Source organism: Hippocampus guttulatus, chromosome 12, assembly GCF_054856545.1.
Source record: "Hippocampus guttulatus isolate MCC_2025c chromosome 12, RoL_Hgut_1.0, whole genome shotgun sequence".
Classification (NCBI taxonomy): Eukaryota; Metazoa; Chordata; class Actinopteri; order Syngnathiformes; family Syngnathidae; genus Hippocampus; species Hippocampus guttulatus.
In genome coordinates this window covers 14,334,390-14,352,111 of record NC_141272.1, presented here as the reverse complement: position 1 = coordinate 14,352,111, position 17,722 = coordinate 14,334,390, and the positions used below count along the sequence as shown (strand labels likewise).

The 17,722-nt window shown below is 41.9% G+C and overlaps 1 protein-coding gene across 2 annotated transcripts in view; it reads right to left on the bottom strand.

The window, feature by feature from the left end:
* Positions 1–17,722, bottom strand: part of tyw1 (tRNA-yW synthesizing protein 1 homolog (S. cerevisiae)) — a 38,341-nt gene that overhangs the window by 19,586 nt on the left and 1,033 nt on the right. For both annotated transcript variants that reach the window (XM_086125942.1, XM_086125943.1), the window contains exons 3-13: positions 17,488–17,619; positions 17,037–17,138; positions 14,994–15,188; positions 13,212–13,487; positions 8,337–8,438; positions 7,411–7,534; positions 6,048–6,100; positions 5,853–5,971; positions 3,621–3,730; positions 1,960–2,137; positions 992–1,127 (exon numbers count right to left, since the gene is read on the bottom strand). In XM_086125942.1, coding sequence (XP_085982068.1) covers positions 992–1,127; positions 1,960–2,137; positions 3,621–3,730; positions 5,853–5,971; positions 6,048–6,100; positions 7,411–7,534; positions 8,337–8,438; positions 13,212–13,487; positions 14,994–15,188; positions 17,037–17,138; positions 17,488–17,619 — 1,527 coding nt within the window. The remainder of the gene's footprint in view (positions 1–991; positions 1,128–1,959; positions 2,138–3,620; positions 3,731–5,852; positions 5,972–6,047; positions 6,101–7,410; positions 7,535–8,336; positions 8,439–13,211; positions 13,488–14,993; positions 15,189–17,036; positions 17,139–17,487; positions 17,620–17,722) is intronic.

Below are 17,722 nucleotides of genomic sequence, written 5' to 3'. Positions count from 1 at the left end.
CCAACAAATCTGTGTCTTTCTCACTTCAACTTTTCGTGCATCATGAAACAATGATATATGTAAACATGTGGACTGCACTTCTTCAGCACTGAACTTATCTACATTTACAAATATTTGGTGGAATATGCAACAGTCCAAGGCCTACAAACAAAATCTCATGGACCCATATGTTGAATCTAACAGGAAGTCCGCCATTTTGAATTTACTTTAAAATTTGACATATCTAAAAAAAAAAAAAAAAACAATAATAAAGCTCAACTTGCAACCTCTGTGATATGAAAATTACATTTTACCACATTGCGATGCCAATTTGAATTTGATTAGTTGTTTAGCCCTACCATATGAGACTGATTTTTACCAGGAACATATCCCCAATCCCCAACAGCAGTTGAATGGAAACAACTCTCTCTTTAGAGTACATATTGACAGAGGCGCGCCAGGCTGCCGCAGGACGCCAGCTACCCTAATGGACTTTTTTTCCCTCTTTTCTTGAAAAGAAAAAAGCCAGCAAGACCTTTTATTCGGGGGCTCCCGGGAGACATGACTGCATTGAAAATAGAAATGGACACATGCTGGCACAGGCTCAAATCCAGCGGGAACAAACACAAAAGTTTGATGTTTTAAAGTCATCGATATAAGTGGATTGAAGTCGGTAAAGTGTTTTGACATTTACTGTCTGACGCAGTCAAGTACAAAGTTTCTAGGTAGTGACTTCAATAAATACGTCAGTGCTGAGGTCAAGCATCACTAATTCGCTCTCAAATTACGATCTATGTAGATAATGCAAACACAAGTGCAACAACGACCAGAAATATAATTTTTCTTTAAAAAAAATATTGTCAAGTTGAACATTTCCGAATGAGAAAGAACTTCATGAAAATATTATGGAATTGTTGTCTGTAAGAACACATATTTGTCAAGTAAAAAAATGCAGTCAAGACAAAACGATGGTGACAGGTTTCAAGTTTGTCATGCGGTAAAGTGATCTGACCTTCTCAGCCAGGGCCTTGAGGCTGTCCAGGAATCGTGTCCAGAAGTCCTTAAAGAGTGGCCTGTCGATCTTCTTCAGGCTCTCCTTGGTGCTGGCATCCACGCTAACATACAGCTGAGTGACTGGCTCCAGCGTCCTGAAAGCACCGCATTTACTGAGCCTTCATCAATGAACTCCCACAGACATTGTGGAGGAGGAGGAGGAGAATGTAGAAGGCAAGTCGCGTAGAAAAGATTCAGGGCATTTTAATCCACTTCAATTGGGAAAATGGATTTGATATACTGGTAGTGGATTTCACCATTGATTCTGTCAAAAACGTCTGACTGAAACCAAATCACACAAAAACCATAGCAACATTTATCACAAGAAGTTAGGTGAATCCAATTCATCTGTACCAGACACCCACCGATATTAACAAAACTATACATTTTATAGAGAAGTAGCTACAGTTGAAGACACAGAAAACAATTTCAAATGAATAGAAATGACAAAGGAAATAGTTAAATGAAAATTAAACATTACTTTGACCTTTATTTGAACTTGCCTGAATTGAGCTGCACCCTGTAATGCAGCAACACCTGACCATGCTTTTACATTCAGATGACACAATATGAAGTTAATAGAAATACAATGTGCTTCCTAATGATAAAGAGAGCAGAAAATGGTCGATACGTACATGAAGAATTTAGGCATGCCGGAACATTCATAAGGCCTAAAAAAAAAAATAAACTTGCACATATACATGGAAAGATTTGTGAGTACCCGATTCTGGGAAATGAGTGGCCGAATGGTCAGGTTTGGGACAGACCATTTTCAATCTGTCGAAAGCTTTGACAAACTTTCAGAAAAAAAAATGAAAACAGAATCTTATGAAAAGTCAGAAGTGAAGGTACCAATGTATTGCTACTTGGAAAGCTTTTACAAACAACACGACAACAACTGATGGCAGCTGGCTAAGGTAACGCTACCTGATTTCCTCGGGGAACTGAGCATTGGTGACCAGGAAGCTGGAAATGCGTCGGGAATGGAGGAGGCGCACAAAGCGGTTGATTTCAGGGTACATGATGGGCTCGCCCACCAGGGACAGAGCGCAGTGTTGCGCCGTCAGACCCTCCTCGTAACGATCTGACTTCACGCCGGGGACGCCTGGCGGGACAAAACACAGCGTCTTAACTTCAACTTGGGCTTCACACAACAATATGTGGAGGTAAAGGAAACATAAATATTGCTGGGGGAATACATTCCAATCACTGACATACAGAGATCGTATTAAAATGCTAGCTTTAAATAACAATAAACGTTGTACTTTTTTTTTTTTAATTACGCTCATTCACTCTTTTTCTGTCCGGAAATGGAAGACTGAGCACTTTGAGGAAAGATAAACGACTCTGGCTTGCACAGTTTTCCAAATAAGAGACAATGCTTGTGGTAAACTCTTATTTATTTAATTTATATTTGAACCTGACAGAACTTTATTCATTCAGGTAAAGAAATTGAGAACAGATTCTCATGTTTATATTTATATATTTGTCTTTGTCTTTTTTATGCCGTTCAGTTTCGCTGCCCTTATTTTTAGCTGTGTGTGTTTTCAATGCACTGCATGTTTGCACTGTGGTTGAGAGGAAAGAAATGTATGTCATTTTTGCTGCATGTTTTACATAGAGCATATTTGACAATAAAGCTGACTTGACTTGATATGCAACGTTGACCTTGCAGCAAACAGCACAGTAAAACTAAGCCAAAACAAACGCAAACACATAAGCAAAACTATATCATGTGACCTTGATCGTGACTCTCAGTTGAAATTTACTGCAAAACCGACAAACAGAACAAAACAGAATCAAACACTGTATATTTAAACATTAACCTATTTAATCCCAAATTTTTCCCGGACATTTAAAAGTCAAAATCAGGTGTCATTGGTAGCCCTTTCAAGTAATCAGTAATAAAAAATTTTAGAGCCCTGTAAATTAAATCATTGTTGTCCTTCACCAATGTGACCGGTGGGATTAAATGGGTTAACATGTCCAAAAGAACCTTTCATTTCGTTTGAACGAAATTCCTCTAGCTCAATGGTAACACACAGGATTAGCGTGGAGCATCAACACATACATACAAACAGCATCAATATAATCAATATAACGCTCACATTGGGAAACGAACAATATTAAAAATGTGGTTCAACAAGACACTCAAGAGGAAAAATATCACTCTTAGAAGAATGAAGTCATGACTGAAGTGTAAAAAAAAAAGACTTGGGGCTTTTATTTGGATTACCGGTACCTATGCTGGGGAAAAAAAATATTTTTATTTCCTCAAAGTGATGTACATTTCCCAGAAGAGGCGCTAGGAAGTCTTACATTTTAGAAAACTTTAGTGGATTTTAATTCATTTAAATGTGTTTAAAGCTTGTGGGGGGGGGGGGGGGGCGGGGGGGGGATAAAGCTATATATACAAAACAATACAGTACAACAGAATACATGGGTGAAATCGCCGAGCAAGATTGAATTCCTGAAACTTGCCTGAAAAATTGCAACATTAACAATAAGTGCAGTGACCACGAGGTTCCCTCAAGACCGCCTCACGCCACATTTTCAGACTTTCGCTCATCGCATGTTGCACCACTGACCTCGAAATTGGCGGATCATGTTCTGATGTTTCTCCAGTGCGTCCTCCAGGATCTTCTCAGCGGGGTCCATCTTCCAGCGCCACTCGGTGCCCACCGGATTGGTGTGGTGCCTTGTGGTCAAGCACACGCACACACACACACACCAAAAAATGTCAAAATAGGATTCAACGGCGAAGAAAAAACAGTTGATTTTTTTCTTGAGATAAAAGCAACTTTTTCTCAAGAATGAAGTGGTATTTTGGAAGAAAAGTTGCATTTAGGGAATTAAAGTCAACATTTTTCAATTTTAAAAAAAGATGATGTATTATTAACAGAACAACCAAAATGTTTTCTGAAATGGGAGGGAACAAGCTGTCATCTTAAAATGTCACTTTTTTTTCCTTTTCAGCAAAGAAATTGCAAATTTATTATATTCAACTTGAGAATCTCCCCATGTTTCTCTGATGATGGAATATTACAGAACTTTTTTTTTTAATGGAAGAAAACTCTTTCTCGAAAACGTTTTTTATTAAATGAGATTCTAAAACCTATATGTTTAAGAACTGGTATTTTACAAGAATACAGTAGTTTAATTAGCTCCCACCTCTGAGATAAAAACTTACATATTACTTCACATTGCAAACAGAAACTTGGAAAAGTTAATTAAAAAAAAGTTCTAATCCAAAGAGAATCAAGTTGTATTTTTCAGGAAAAAAACTGTCATAATATCACAAAACAACATCCTTTTTGTTAGGGTACAGTCATTTTATTTCATTTAGTGTTTTAGGCTCTCAATTAGATTTGGCACACGCCATTGCTCTTCTAATTGGAGTCCACTTTCACCGTTATTTTTACAGTGCAATATACTACTGGTTAAAAAAACACACGTACACTCACACACAACCACATCCTGTGATCTTTGGGTGTTAAAACTTGGTTTAAAGTCAGTAAACTAACCCCACGATGACACAAGACATTTTCTGCAGGTTGTCAGCGGGGAGGGGGTGAACTGGCCAGCTGCTGATTTCCGGTCGCCCTTCATTGCCGCTGCTGCACAAAATGTGGTGCATGTGGCAGCAGGCGGGCGGCGCACTGAAAGCGACCTTTCTGCGCGGGGTGACAAACACCTCGCCTGTCGCCAACTCTGTTATGAGTCAGCATCTACCTTTGATTTTTGCCTCATTCCAACCGCATGTTTATGTTGTTTATTCTGTTTAGTACACTCTACAGTTGATTCCTGAAGAATGGAAAACGTTAGACAGCAAACCTTTTTTTTCTGGTGAACAAAGAGACTCTTTTTCTTTTAATACTTGTAAAAAGAGCACAGTTCTTGAAAGATCAGTTCAATTGCTGTAATATGGGAACTCTACTTCTAAAACAGCTGACAGTGAATGTGTTATATCGCTTTTACAGTATTCCTTAGCGCTTGTTCTCACTGTCTTCTTACCAAGAAATGTGAAACTATGACATAAAATCACTTTGAAACGAAAAGAAGCCTCTCGGGCTTACTCAACTCAACTCAACTGGATTTATAGAGCACTTTCAAACAGCCATCGCTGCATACAAAGTGCTGTACATGGAGCACTTACAGCTCTCCACATAAGCAGTTTGTCCATCCTAGCTGGAGTTTCCTTGAAAACTGACTCCTAAAGTTAAAGAAAATTGAACAGCGTATATTTAGAACATCAAAATGTTCAATCTACCCATAAAAAAAAAAAAAGTCTGCTAACTTAATGCTGACATGCTATCGGCAGGCTAACAGAAATTCGCATAGACAATAAGCTAATTCTAAGCCTGTCTCTTCTTTCTTTTCACTATGATGTATTTCTTTCAGTAGAGCTCAGTACTTCCCAGCATGTTGTGGCAAAGCATGTGACGACCAAGTTCATACTTGCCATGAGTGTATACTGTACAAACACACATAAAAAATGCATCACTGATAAATCTGTAATACAGGGGACATTAAGGCTGGCCCGTGACATATCTGGGGTTGACTATCACTACTGCGGCGTCATTTCTTTCACGGGAAAAATAAAGTATCTATGGAGCTGCCTGTTGCAATTGATGAGCTGACAAGCTCATATTTTGCTATTAAGAATCACTCAGTAATCATTTTACACTGACATTTTAATTATCTCTGAGTTTCAGAATCACTCATGCTTTTATGATTTGGCTTTGACTCAAGCAGATTTCTTCCAAACCCCACCAAGGACATTTTCGAGGGGTGTGCAGTAACGAGGATGCGGGTCTTACCTCCAGCAGAAGACGCACTTGTTGGCGCAGGCCAGGCTCGGTGTGGTCTCCATGCAGCGGTGGGACTGGATGCCGTAAAAGGTGTGCTTGTAGCAGCCGCCTCGGCCCCGCAGCATGGACTAAAAATAAATAAATGCACAATTTAGCTGCCAATCGTGCCACTCAAAAAGGGTTTTAAAAGTTCAAGTTGAGTACCTTGGTCCAACGGCACAACTTCACACCTGAGTGACTTCCAATCAGCTTGTACCCTGAGTAAAGACAACGACAAGGACAGACTGTGATGTACAGCCACTTTGAATGCTTCATGAGCGTCACTTGCTTTGACCCCGAAAAGCATTACAAATGTGCTGTATTGAACAAGACATTAACATGCATATACAGGTAATAAAATGTTTCATGACGGTGAACAGCGGATTTGTTCTCCAACCGCGTTGGACTATAAGAGCAAGTAATGTCCCACGGTCCTAACAAAATGCAGCAGGTCAACATTTGGGGTGGACTAGAGTCACATGTTGCTATTTATAGCGCAGTTGTTGTGTAAAACTAACAGCAGGAGCAGAAGCTGAATTGCTGCCAGAGGCTGTACAATGACTTCTGCAGGTAAATGAGCCAAAGAGGTGGCTTGGGTGCTAAATAAAAATGTTGCCCAAAAAGACACTTTAATAAAAAAAAAAATTTAAAAAAAACACCACCATGGATTAAGTGCTCAATAATTCAAGCGACAAGGTCAAGCAACCTCCAGAAAACATTGTGGCAATGTCACACTTGCCTACCGTTATGCCTCTAATAGGGGCTTCGTAATCTTTCACTTTCCGGTTTTATGTTGATCTTTTTCTTTTGTTGTTGTTGTTTATTGGATGGGTTGTAACTCTTCAGTGAATTTCGTTACTCTGCACCCGTGACAATAAATGTCATTCCAATCCATTCCATATCCTGCTCCTTCAGCTCTCAAGTTGTGCCTCTTGCTGTTTGGCTCTGAAGTCACAACTCTTGAATCACACCTCGCACAGGTCCTCTCGCAGTATAGCGCCTGCGGTTCTCGAGTCACGCCTCTCACGGTATGGCTTGCACGTCAGGCCCGACGAGTTATAGCGCTTCAGGCCCGACAAGTTACAGCGCTCATATTAGGACTCTTGCAGTATAGCCCTCAAGTAATGCCTTCTTACGTTATCTGTTGCGGTTTGGCTCTTGAGTCACGGCTCTCAAATCTTGGCTCTCACATCACAGCTCTTAATAAGCAGCAGCACACAGGCAGCCTCTGGTAGAGTTGACCACATTGTGATTGATTTATAGTCGAAATGAAGAACAGTTTGGGGACTTAGAAATCAAACTTTGTCGTCCTTGTAGAGACAAGGTGAGGCAAGTGGCGGCAACCATCTGGCTGCCCTCTCTAGGGGACGGCCTGTGATTTTTATTACTACCAAGTAATGATGCTCTGGCTCCATCATCATCATCATCATCATCATTATACACAAACACCTGGCAGATGCTCCTGTGGAGAAGCAAGCTATTCGCCGCTACATTAAGGACTCAGCGGAGCGCGGTGGCGCAGCGCTACCTTGTCTGCTCAGAGCTTCTCTCAAGGCGGGCGTTATCATCTCCCGTCGCTCTTCTTTCCCCTCTTGGTTCTTCCTCGCCACCTTCCTGAAGCGCTTGGCTACCTGCCCGCCATCTGAAGGAATCTGGGAACGCATACAAACCGTAAAAGATATACGATAATGAGCAAGAGATTTGTTGAGTGTTTTTTTTTTGTGTTTACAATTCATTTTGCTAAAAATAAATGTAATCTATGTACTGCGTTTAGTTGTGCATGCAATAAGACAAAAAAAATTGACTGAAATATACAAGTAAAGGACAGTAACGTGTTGTACTGATTAATGAGCATTCTGTTTTGGGGGAAAATTGTATCACGATGGAAGAGACGTGAAGTAGGATGTAATGGTTTGCAGGAATTAAGGGCAACCAATGTGAGAAGTTGCAAACTCTGCTCACACGTTTCGTGATGCAAACCGTCTCAGCGGATGGATCTGTGCAAGTGCTTCTCGTGCTATTTAATCATCACTGGCTGTGTGCATATCCATACGAGGCAAGCTTGGTCTGGGAGAACCCAGAGATGGCAACCTACCATCAATATTTTTTTTTCTCTGAAATATACAACCTCCCTATTCAAAAATATTTTTCCTTTTTTTGTCAAGTAAATAAAGAAATTTAAATTGAAAGAAAAATAAATTAAAAAACACATATAAAATTATATAGAACAATCTTTTTAAAAAAATATCTGAATAAAATCAAAACATAGTGCAGTCAATTTTCCACGACAAATGTCCCTCGAGTCACTCATGATGGCGGTGGGCGTCTGCGCTCTTACGCAAGCCTCATTTTGACGCCAAGGCCTGGTGTGTGGAGTCTACCGGGCCATCTGCCGTTTCCGTGCAAGGCGAAGCTGCTTTCGAAGCACGCAAATAAGACCGGCCGCACACTGACCTGCTTGACGCTGCTCATCAGGCTGCCCAGATCTTCCACGTCCAACACGGAGGGGGAGGTTGACGAGACGTCTTCGTCACTGCTCGACTCTACCAGCTCCTCCTGAAGGAAGCAGAGACGAAACAAGACTTCAGGAGAGGGCTGAAGAAATTAGAAACTAGAATTCACAAACATCATGCTACAGTACATGCCAGCAGCTGAGTTTGTTGATGGTTTGATAGTGCACGTTCGTGTTCATTGAGGACAATTAACAAAACAATCAAGGCTATATGTGATAAAATGAAATATAACTTATTGTAATTTTATCATTAAATTAAATAATTTTGCATGTTTTACACACAAATGAATCCTTGAAAATTGGCTCATGATTATAGCCACTTATGCATTCCACTGCACACCTATGGGAGGGGCTAAAGGGATTGGGTGCAATGTGAGCTGGACGGCAGCCAAAGACGAGAACCTTAGCGGTTCGATCCTCAGCTACAGAAGCTAGCTCGCGGGACGTGGAACATCACCTCTCTTGCAGGGAAGGAGCCCGAGCTGGTGTGCGAAGCAGAGAAGTTCTGACTGGATACAGTCTGGGCTCTGGTACCAGCTCTCTCTCTCTCTCTCCCTCTCTCTCTCTCTCTCTCTCTCTCTCTCAAGAGAGAGTGGACTCTCTTCCACTCTGGAGTTGCCCATGGTGAGAGGCGTAGAGCAGGTGTGGGCATACTCATTGCCCCCTGGCTCAGTGCTTGGACATTGGGGTTCACACCGGTGAACGAGAGGGTAGCCTCCCTCCGCCTTTGAGCGGTGGGGCCCCCCCGAACTCGCTGGTGGACACCAGCAGTAAGGGATGCCGTCAAACATCACGTGGTCATCGGGGAGAGTGCCTCTGGATTGGCAGACTGGTGTGGTGGTCCCCCTTTTTAAGAAGGGGCACCAGAGGGTGTGTTCCGACTACAGAGGGATCACACTCCTCAACCTCCCTGGTAAGGTTGCTGGAGAAGAGGGTCTGTCAGGAAGTCGAGCCCCAGATTTAGGAGGAGCAGTGTGGTTTTCGTCTCGACCGCGGAACAGTGGACCAGCTCTACACCCTAAGCAGGGTCTTCGAGGATACATGGGAACTCGCCCAACCAGTTTACATGTGCTTTGTGGACTTGGAGAAGGCGTTGGACCGTGTCCCTCGGAGAGTTCTGTGGGGGGTGCTTCAGGAGTATGGGGTACCGAACCCCCTGATACGGGCTGTTCGGTCCCTATACCACCGATGTCAGAGTTTGGTTCGCATTGCCGGCAGTAAGTTGGAATCATTTCCGCTGAGGGTTGGACTGCATTGAGGCGGTCCAGTATGGTGACCTCTGCTTTTTGCATATGATGTGGTACTGCTGGCTCCTTCAAGCAGGGCTCTCCAACTCTCACTGGAGCGTTTCGCAGCCTAGTGTGAAGCAGTTGGGATGAAAATCAGCACCTCCAAATCTGAAACAATGGTCCTCAGTCGGAAAAGGGTGGAGTGCCCTCTCTGGGTCTGGGAGGAGATCTTGCCCTAAGTGGAGGAGTTTAAGTGTCTTGGGGACTGTTCACGAGTGAGGGCAGGAGGGAGCGAGAGATCGACAGGCGGATCGGTGCAGCATCTGCTGTGATGCGGACTTTGTATTCGTCTGCCGTAGTAAAGAAGGAGCTGAGACAAAAGGCGAAGCTCTCAATTTACCGGTCGATCCACGGTCCAAACCTCACCTATGGTCACGAGCTATGGGTCGTTACCGAAAGAGTGCGATCTGGGATACAACTGGCCGAAATGAGTTTTCTCCGCAGGGTGTCTGGGCTCTCCCTTCGAGATAAGGTGAGAAGCTCGGCCAGCCGGGAGGGACTCAGAGTCGAGCAGCTTCTACTTCACGTCGAGAGGTGGCTCGGGCATCTGATTGGATGCCTCCTGGACGACTCCCTAGTGAGGTGTTCCGGGCATGTCCCACCGGCAGGAGGCCCCGGGGGGACAACCCAGGACACGCTGGAGAGACTACGTCTCCCAGTTGGCCTGGGAACGCCTTGGGATACCCTGGGAAGAGCTGGAACAAATGGCTGGGGAGAGGGAAGTCTGGGCTTCCCTGCTAAAACTGTTGCCCCCGCAACCCGACCCCGGATAAGCGGTAGAAAATGGATGGATGGATGGGTTGCTTCATTCCTGAAAAACGAACGCAATTAGTAACACCGGTATATTTATTCCCGACACTGCATATAATATTACCATTGGTAATTATAGCAAATATGTTATTTCAGAAGTGTGTCTCAAACGGGTAGCCCTTCAGATTAATCAGTACCCAAAGAGAAGCTCTTATTGGTATTTCTTCATGCTAATCTTAAATCCAAAGCGATACAATGCCGCCAACTACAGGAATTTGTTCATCATTAAAATGGTGAACAAACCTGAATTCCACAGACAAGCTGGGTGAGATCGTATTCCACGCCAACCCGTTGAAAACATACCAGTATGTAAATACTGTATACAGGTCGGTGTCTCAGTAAACAGTTGGATTATAGGTGACGACTACAGTCGTCAACAAAAGTGAATGAGTTAAAATCAAATTTGGATCTTAAGTTCAAAAGTTTGCCTTAAAATAATAACACCTGGTCTCCTTTCAGCGACTAATCGGTGACACTCTGGTTTGTAAACACAACATCCTGACTGAGATGAACCGTGTCATTTGCAACTCCAATCACCCTTAAAAATGTGTCTGTGTAAAACCTGCCTCTCGCCATTATTAGGCTGTCAATTGGAAAACTTGATTCGTGTCAAACTAAAAATCACTTGAAACGATGAACAAGATGACGGCCACGCTCTGTAAGCTGCAGCCAGTAACAAGTCTCGGCGACACAGTCGTCTCCCGAGGTGTCCGCTGCCATGACAACGGGTCATCTGTGAGCTGTCACACTGCACATGCATGTGTGTGTGTGTGTGTGTGTGTGTGTGTGTGTGTATGTGTGTGTGTGTGTGTGTGAAAATGCAGTGATTGGTGAGAAGAGCAAAGAGTGTGTCTGGAGGACGGACAGAGGAGCTGAGAGAAATGTCACATGTGAGGCTTGTAGGACATTTTGTAACCAAAGCAACAAAAGAGATATGCACACTAGTATATATGTATGCATAAGTACATATGGACGGAAGTATGACACAAATACTTAACTCTCAGGCTTTGTTGGATTTTATTCATCCTTCCAGCTAATTTGCGGTAATTGTTTTTGTCAAGTAGGCACAGTTTGTCATTTAATCTAGTTATTTATTTATTAATTATGTTTTGGCATTTTTTGTGTGTATAGTTTTGGGCAAACATCAACTGTTGCTATTAGCATAAAACAAGCATTCATTTCATTTTTTTTAACTTTTCAAATCAAAGTTTACACAATGCGCATGTTAGAAAATAACCTAAAAAACCCCTATGTTTTATTTAAATGACAGAAAAGCATTATTTTGCTTTAACAATGGTGCGCCACAAGACGGTGCCACAGCAATGATGAAGTAGGGGCGCTGCATTTAGACAGACGTAGTGCTTCGCTGCCATCTTGTGTCATCTTTAGGTAATTCTAAACTTTTTATGAAGCGGCATCTACTTATTTATTTATTTATTTATTAATGGTCTCCCTATGTTGAGAATTTTCACATTCTGTGGGTGGGTCCTGAATAGAACCACAGCGATGAATTTTAATCATCGATCAACATGTTGATTATTTTTCTGATTAATCGATGCATCGGATTTAATCAACATTCATTTCTATCCCTTGATTCAAAAACAGGACATTATTTCAAATTGACCATTAGGAAAATTTGCAAACATAAATTGACTATGAGTCAGTAACTGCTTGTGCTGTAACACCCATCCATCCATCCATCCATCCATTTTCCAATCCGCTTTATCCTCACAAGGGTTGCGGGGGGTTCTGGAACCTATCCCAGCTGTTTTCTGGGCAGTATGCAGGGGACAGCCTGAACTGGTTGCCAACCAATCGCAGGGCACACAGAGACGAACAACCATCCGTCACACTCACACCTAGGGACAATTTAGTGTGTTCCATTCACCTGCCATGCATTTTTTCGGAATGTGGGAGGAAACCGGAGAACCCGGAGAAAACCCACACAGGCACGGGGAGAACATTCAAACTCCACACAGGGGGGCCGGAGCCGGAATCGAACCCTGCACCTCTGCACTGTGAGGTTGACGCACTAACCACTGGATCACCGTGCCACCCTGTACTGTAATGTGTCCAAAAATAATTAAATATATTGACCACTGTTTTCCAATGTGGGCAGTGGTTAGTTCGATTCCAGCTCCGGCCTCCCTGTGTGGAGTTTGCATGTTCTCCCCAGGCCTGCGTGGGTTTTCTCCGGGTGCTCCGGTTTCCTCCCACATTCCAAAAACATGCATGGCAGGTTGATTGGACGCTCTAAATTGTCCCTAGGTGTGAGTGTGGGCGTGGATGGTTGTTCGTCTCTGTGTGCCCTGCGATTGGCTGGCAACTGATTCAGGGTGTCCCCCGCCTACTGCCCGAAGACGGCTGGGATAGGCTCCAGCACCCCCCGCGACCCTAGTGAGGATCAAGCGGTTCGGAAAATGGATGGATGGATGTTTTCCAATGTAAAAGCAGATGTTTACAAATATCTTATTTTAAATGCTCTCACAGAGGACTATAGAAATCACAGAATACTTTCAGTTGTGGGGATGAAATTCAGAGGATAATTTTCAATTAAACTAGGTCTTCAAACAATGAATCGATTATTAAAGTAGTTGTTTGGCATTTGCTCATCTTTATTGTTCGATTATTGATAGCTGGTTGTTGATTAATCAATTGTCATGCCTCTACTGATGTACAGCATTTTCTTTCAGCTGTAGTTGTTTTTGAATACCTTACCTCAGAATTGTTATTATCCAGAGCGGTGTTCTTCCCTTCTTCTACTTCTTGTCCATCCGTTTGGATGCAGGATGTGCCCTCCTTGCGTTTCCTGCAACAGTTGTCGTCGTCCTGACAAAGATCTCGCAGACGTTTGAGGAACTTGACCTTCCAGGCCAGGAAGTCAGCCTGAATGCTGCCATGGATGCTTTTCGCCACATTGCAGTCGCCTTCGCCGCGGGTTAAGATCCGAGAGGCACTCAGCATCCACAGCCATTTGTCCACATTTTTGCCCACCTGGACAGAGAGAGGATGCAGTCATATGCCCGCATATTCACAGTTTGGTATTCACAAATTCTAGTAGTAGTTGTAGTGTATTTTTGAAGAAAAAAAAAAAAACAGCTTCATTTTTTTTTTAAAGAGAAATTCACTAAAAATGAAGTTGGAGAAGGAAGTCACATATTTGAGAAGTTACTTTTTGAGAAAGAGTGTCAACTGTACACTTTCCACAAAAAAAAAGTTATTTGCAAAATATATATATATTTTTTGTATGCAATCATATTAACATAAATGTAACTGAGGGAAAAGTTTTCCAATACCAGTACATCCAATCCTTTGATATTTGAGGGGGGGAAAAGTTGCATATTTCGAGAACAAAGTTTTATATTTGAGAAAAATCTTTTTTTAATTTATATTAAAGAATATACTGCGATTGGCTGGCAACCACTTCAGGGTGTCCCCCGCCTACTGCCCGAAGACGGCTGGGATAGGCTCCAGCACCCCCCGCGACCCTGGTGAGGATCAAGCGGTTCGGAAAATGGATGGATGGATGGATGGATGGATAAAGAATATATTTTTTGAGCAAAAACGTATATTTTCATTAAAAAAAGGTGCAATATTTGTTGCATATTTCTGAGAAAAAAGTTGCATGCCTCATAAAATACGGGTTAAATTTTGAGTGAAATAAACGTTCCCATGTTCAAGAAAAAGATATTTCAAAAATAAAAAAAGTCGCACATCAAAGTTATATATTTTATGAGTGGAAAGAAAATGTTATATTTTCCAGAAAACTGGCAAATTTGGGGGGGAAAAACGTCACATTTTCCTGATATATATCTATATTTGAGAGAGAGGTTAGTCTTGGGGGGAGTTCAGAAAGTCTCATATGACTTATATTTAAGCAGGGATGGCAATGGCGGAAAGGGGCGTGGCCTGGACGGGGCGACCAATCACAACAAGTAAGACATCATACACGTCCAATCGCAGGGCTGTTTACAATCAGAAGATGGAAAGACTGATCGGGAGAGCTCGTGAAAACTCGACGTTAAGGTACCTGACCCCCCCTAAAATTTTGTCAACGGATTTAGACGATTCACAAAAATGATCAATTTAAGAAATAAAACGGCGGATTTCCGCGTATCCGCGGAAAATTGCCATCCCTGTTTAAGTCATGCATGGTGTATTTGAGAAAAAAATGTGCAAGAAACATTTTTCAAAGAAAAAAGTTGCATATTTGAGAAAATATTTGTTGTTTTGCGAAAAACAAATATTTTTCAGCAAAACCCGCTTATAAATTGGCAAGATTAAAAGACATTTCTAAGTCATATATTTAAGGATGTGAGTTGTGTAGATTTGAGAAAAGAATTCTATATATACAGTATATAGTGAGAGAAAAAGTCTTACATTTTCAAGATAAAACAGATTTGAAATAAAATGGGAATAAAGAACATCAAATTTTTTTTAAAAAAGAAACAAAAAAATAAAGGTTGATTGTAGTTTGAGTCCATATTGCCCCAGCCTTACTGTGTTGTAGTGGGCGGCATAAAGGGAGTTGCCCAGGCCAAACACGGCGTAGCGCAGGCCCTTCAGGTATGTCCCCCCATAGCGGAAGTCGGTGGACGCTTCCTCAAGCCACTTACAGAACCACTCGGCGTTGTCAGTGGGCTGCCCGTCCGTGTAGGTGGACACCAGGAACACAGACACACACTTGCTGTTGCACTGGGTGACATAAACGAGACAACACAATCAAAGGAATTCCAACTTGAAACTCACAAAATGATGGAGCTCTGGTGTGAAATTTTAGGCTGGACCTAAAATACACTCTAACTTCTACAGGTGAACTTAATTCGACCTTGTGTAAACTTTTGAAAGCACATGTCCACCTGTTAATTGTTTCAGCACTTTTTGCACAACTTGAATACGACAAAAAAGAGCTGAACGGAAATATTCACATTCAAAAATTCATTTTGAGGGGTGGGGTCGGGTTACAGGTTCAGCCAGTTAACAGTCACCAAAGTTACTCTTATTCACTGATTCCGACGACACCAGTCCACAATAGGCATGGGCCAATTACGAGTTTGACGGTTTACCGTGGTTTAAAAAAAAAGATAAGATATCCTTTATTTGTCCCACACTGGGGAAATTTACAGCCTCCAGCAGCAAGAATGTAGGCAGAAAGAAGAAGAAAAAACAAACAAACACCGTTCAATTAAGTGCAATATAAATACAAAATGGATAAATCGCAGTGCTATTTACAGTTGTAAATAAATAATAAATGAACAACAACAAAAAATCGATCTATCCATCCCATGCACTTAATCCTCACGAGGGTTGCGGGCGTGCTGCAGCCTATCCAAACTGTCTTTGAGCAGTTGGCGGGGTACACCCTGAACTGGTTGAGAGCCAAGCAAAGGTTTTTTAAAATATCAAAGTCTCAATAACCTCTAATACTGTCTGTGACCTGTAGTGTGCTCTTTTCTGTTTGGAGGGAATTTCTAAGCAGGTCACAATATGACTGTAAACGAGCCATGGGGCCAGTCACTTTTTTTATCCCCTCTTTCTCAACCAGCAGAGGGGGGAGATGTGAGCAGTTACAGACAGAGGAGGAAAGTAGCGAGACAAAAGCGACACTGCAAAAATCGATGTCTCTGTTGATCAATGTGCATTATGCTTAAAAAAATGAAAAATAAAAGAACAAGTTAGCCTTCAGGACACTATCAGTAGCCAACAGGTCTGGCGTAAAATTAGCTCACCAACTAAACTGCAGCATAGAGCACATTAAAAACCCTAAAAAGCAGTTGGCCTACCTTCACTGGGGGCATTTTACTGAAATTTTCATAAATGGATTCCAATTACAGAGCGAGTTTTTCTGGATCAGAGAGACTTTTCAATGCACTTTATTGGAAGAATGACTGGAGAAAATACAACTACTCTAACTAAGTGCCAGTGTTTATATTCGTGCTTGACCTTTGCTGGGAAGTTCATAATATCCCCCTTGGAAGTTTTTCCAGTAAATTAAAAACATGGCGCCTGGTCTATTATGCATTTCATTTACTAGGCAGTTTAGGGCACCTTATTCAAAAGCATCTTTTTTAACCCACATTTCACATCAAGAATGTTAAGAAATATATTTTCAGTTCAGTGTTGAAAGCAGCAATAGGTATTGTTGGAATACAAGAGAATCATATATAACAGCATATATTTTTTCCGTTCTATTTGTCTGTCAATGTGGGATGACAAAATAGTTTGCAGTTACTTATAATGCATGTCATTCAGATACATTTCGATAAATTATTATGTCAATGAAAATTTCATTGCATAAGATCATGTAGGCTCTGGCATTGTTGAAATACTGCATTTATTTTCAAAGTTTTCTGAAGAAGAGCTAACATGTCCTAATTTTCTTGAAAGCAGCCTTTTGATAATATGAATTTCCCTGCCACTACGGCTCTTATGAGGAGTCCAGGTGGCCAGATGTTCGTGGTAGAAGGGAAAGCATCAGCGATGTGCAGCCCTGACACTCTTCATCTCCTTTTCGTACCTCCACCAAAGGAGCCTCGGTCTTACCTCGTCAGCCAGCCGATCATCTGGATCATAGTCCTTCATGTCAATCACCTCTGTCGCGAGGTCCAAACTCCTCACGTCTGCTGACAGCTGCTTTGCAAAACCCTGCAGCGTTGTGGGGGTGAAGCCAGTGTCACCATTATATCACCGTTTTTTTTATTGTGTTGATATTTAACTTTAATAACGCGGAGTCCTTTTTCTTTCTAAAAAACATCATGTTTGCATGTTATGGGGGGATGACATGAATGAATGGCATTGCAGTTCAATTCTAGGGGAAAAAAAGAATTTGATTGGCAGGTAAATTAAGTTACAAGCTTGGTCACAGAACTGATTTATCATGTCAAAGTGTATATTTAAACCTTCCCATTTTGAAATTTCTCAGTAGTCTCCAAACCAAGTTACATCTAAATGTCAGCTTTGTGGATGAGTGATATGTATAACCAAATATTCATACTTTAGCTGTACCAGTCTGTGAGCCAAAGAAGATTTTCACTCCTGACACGTGAACTTCAGCACGTTTATCACAGCACTCTGCATTCTTCATAGTTTCCTGGACCCTGGAGCTGATGTCCTTTGATAAGCTTTTCTAAAAGACAAAACAAAAAGGTGTTTTTTTATTATGATGAAAACAATATGACTGGTTATACACGTGCACAGACTTATGTCTCTGAATACACTTGCCAATGTAC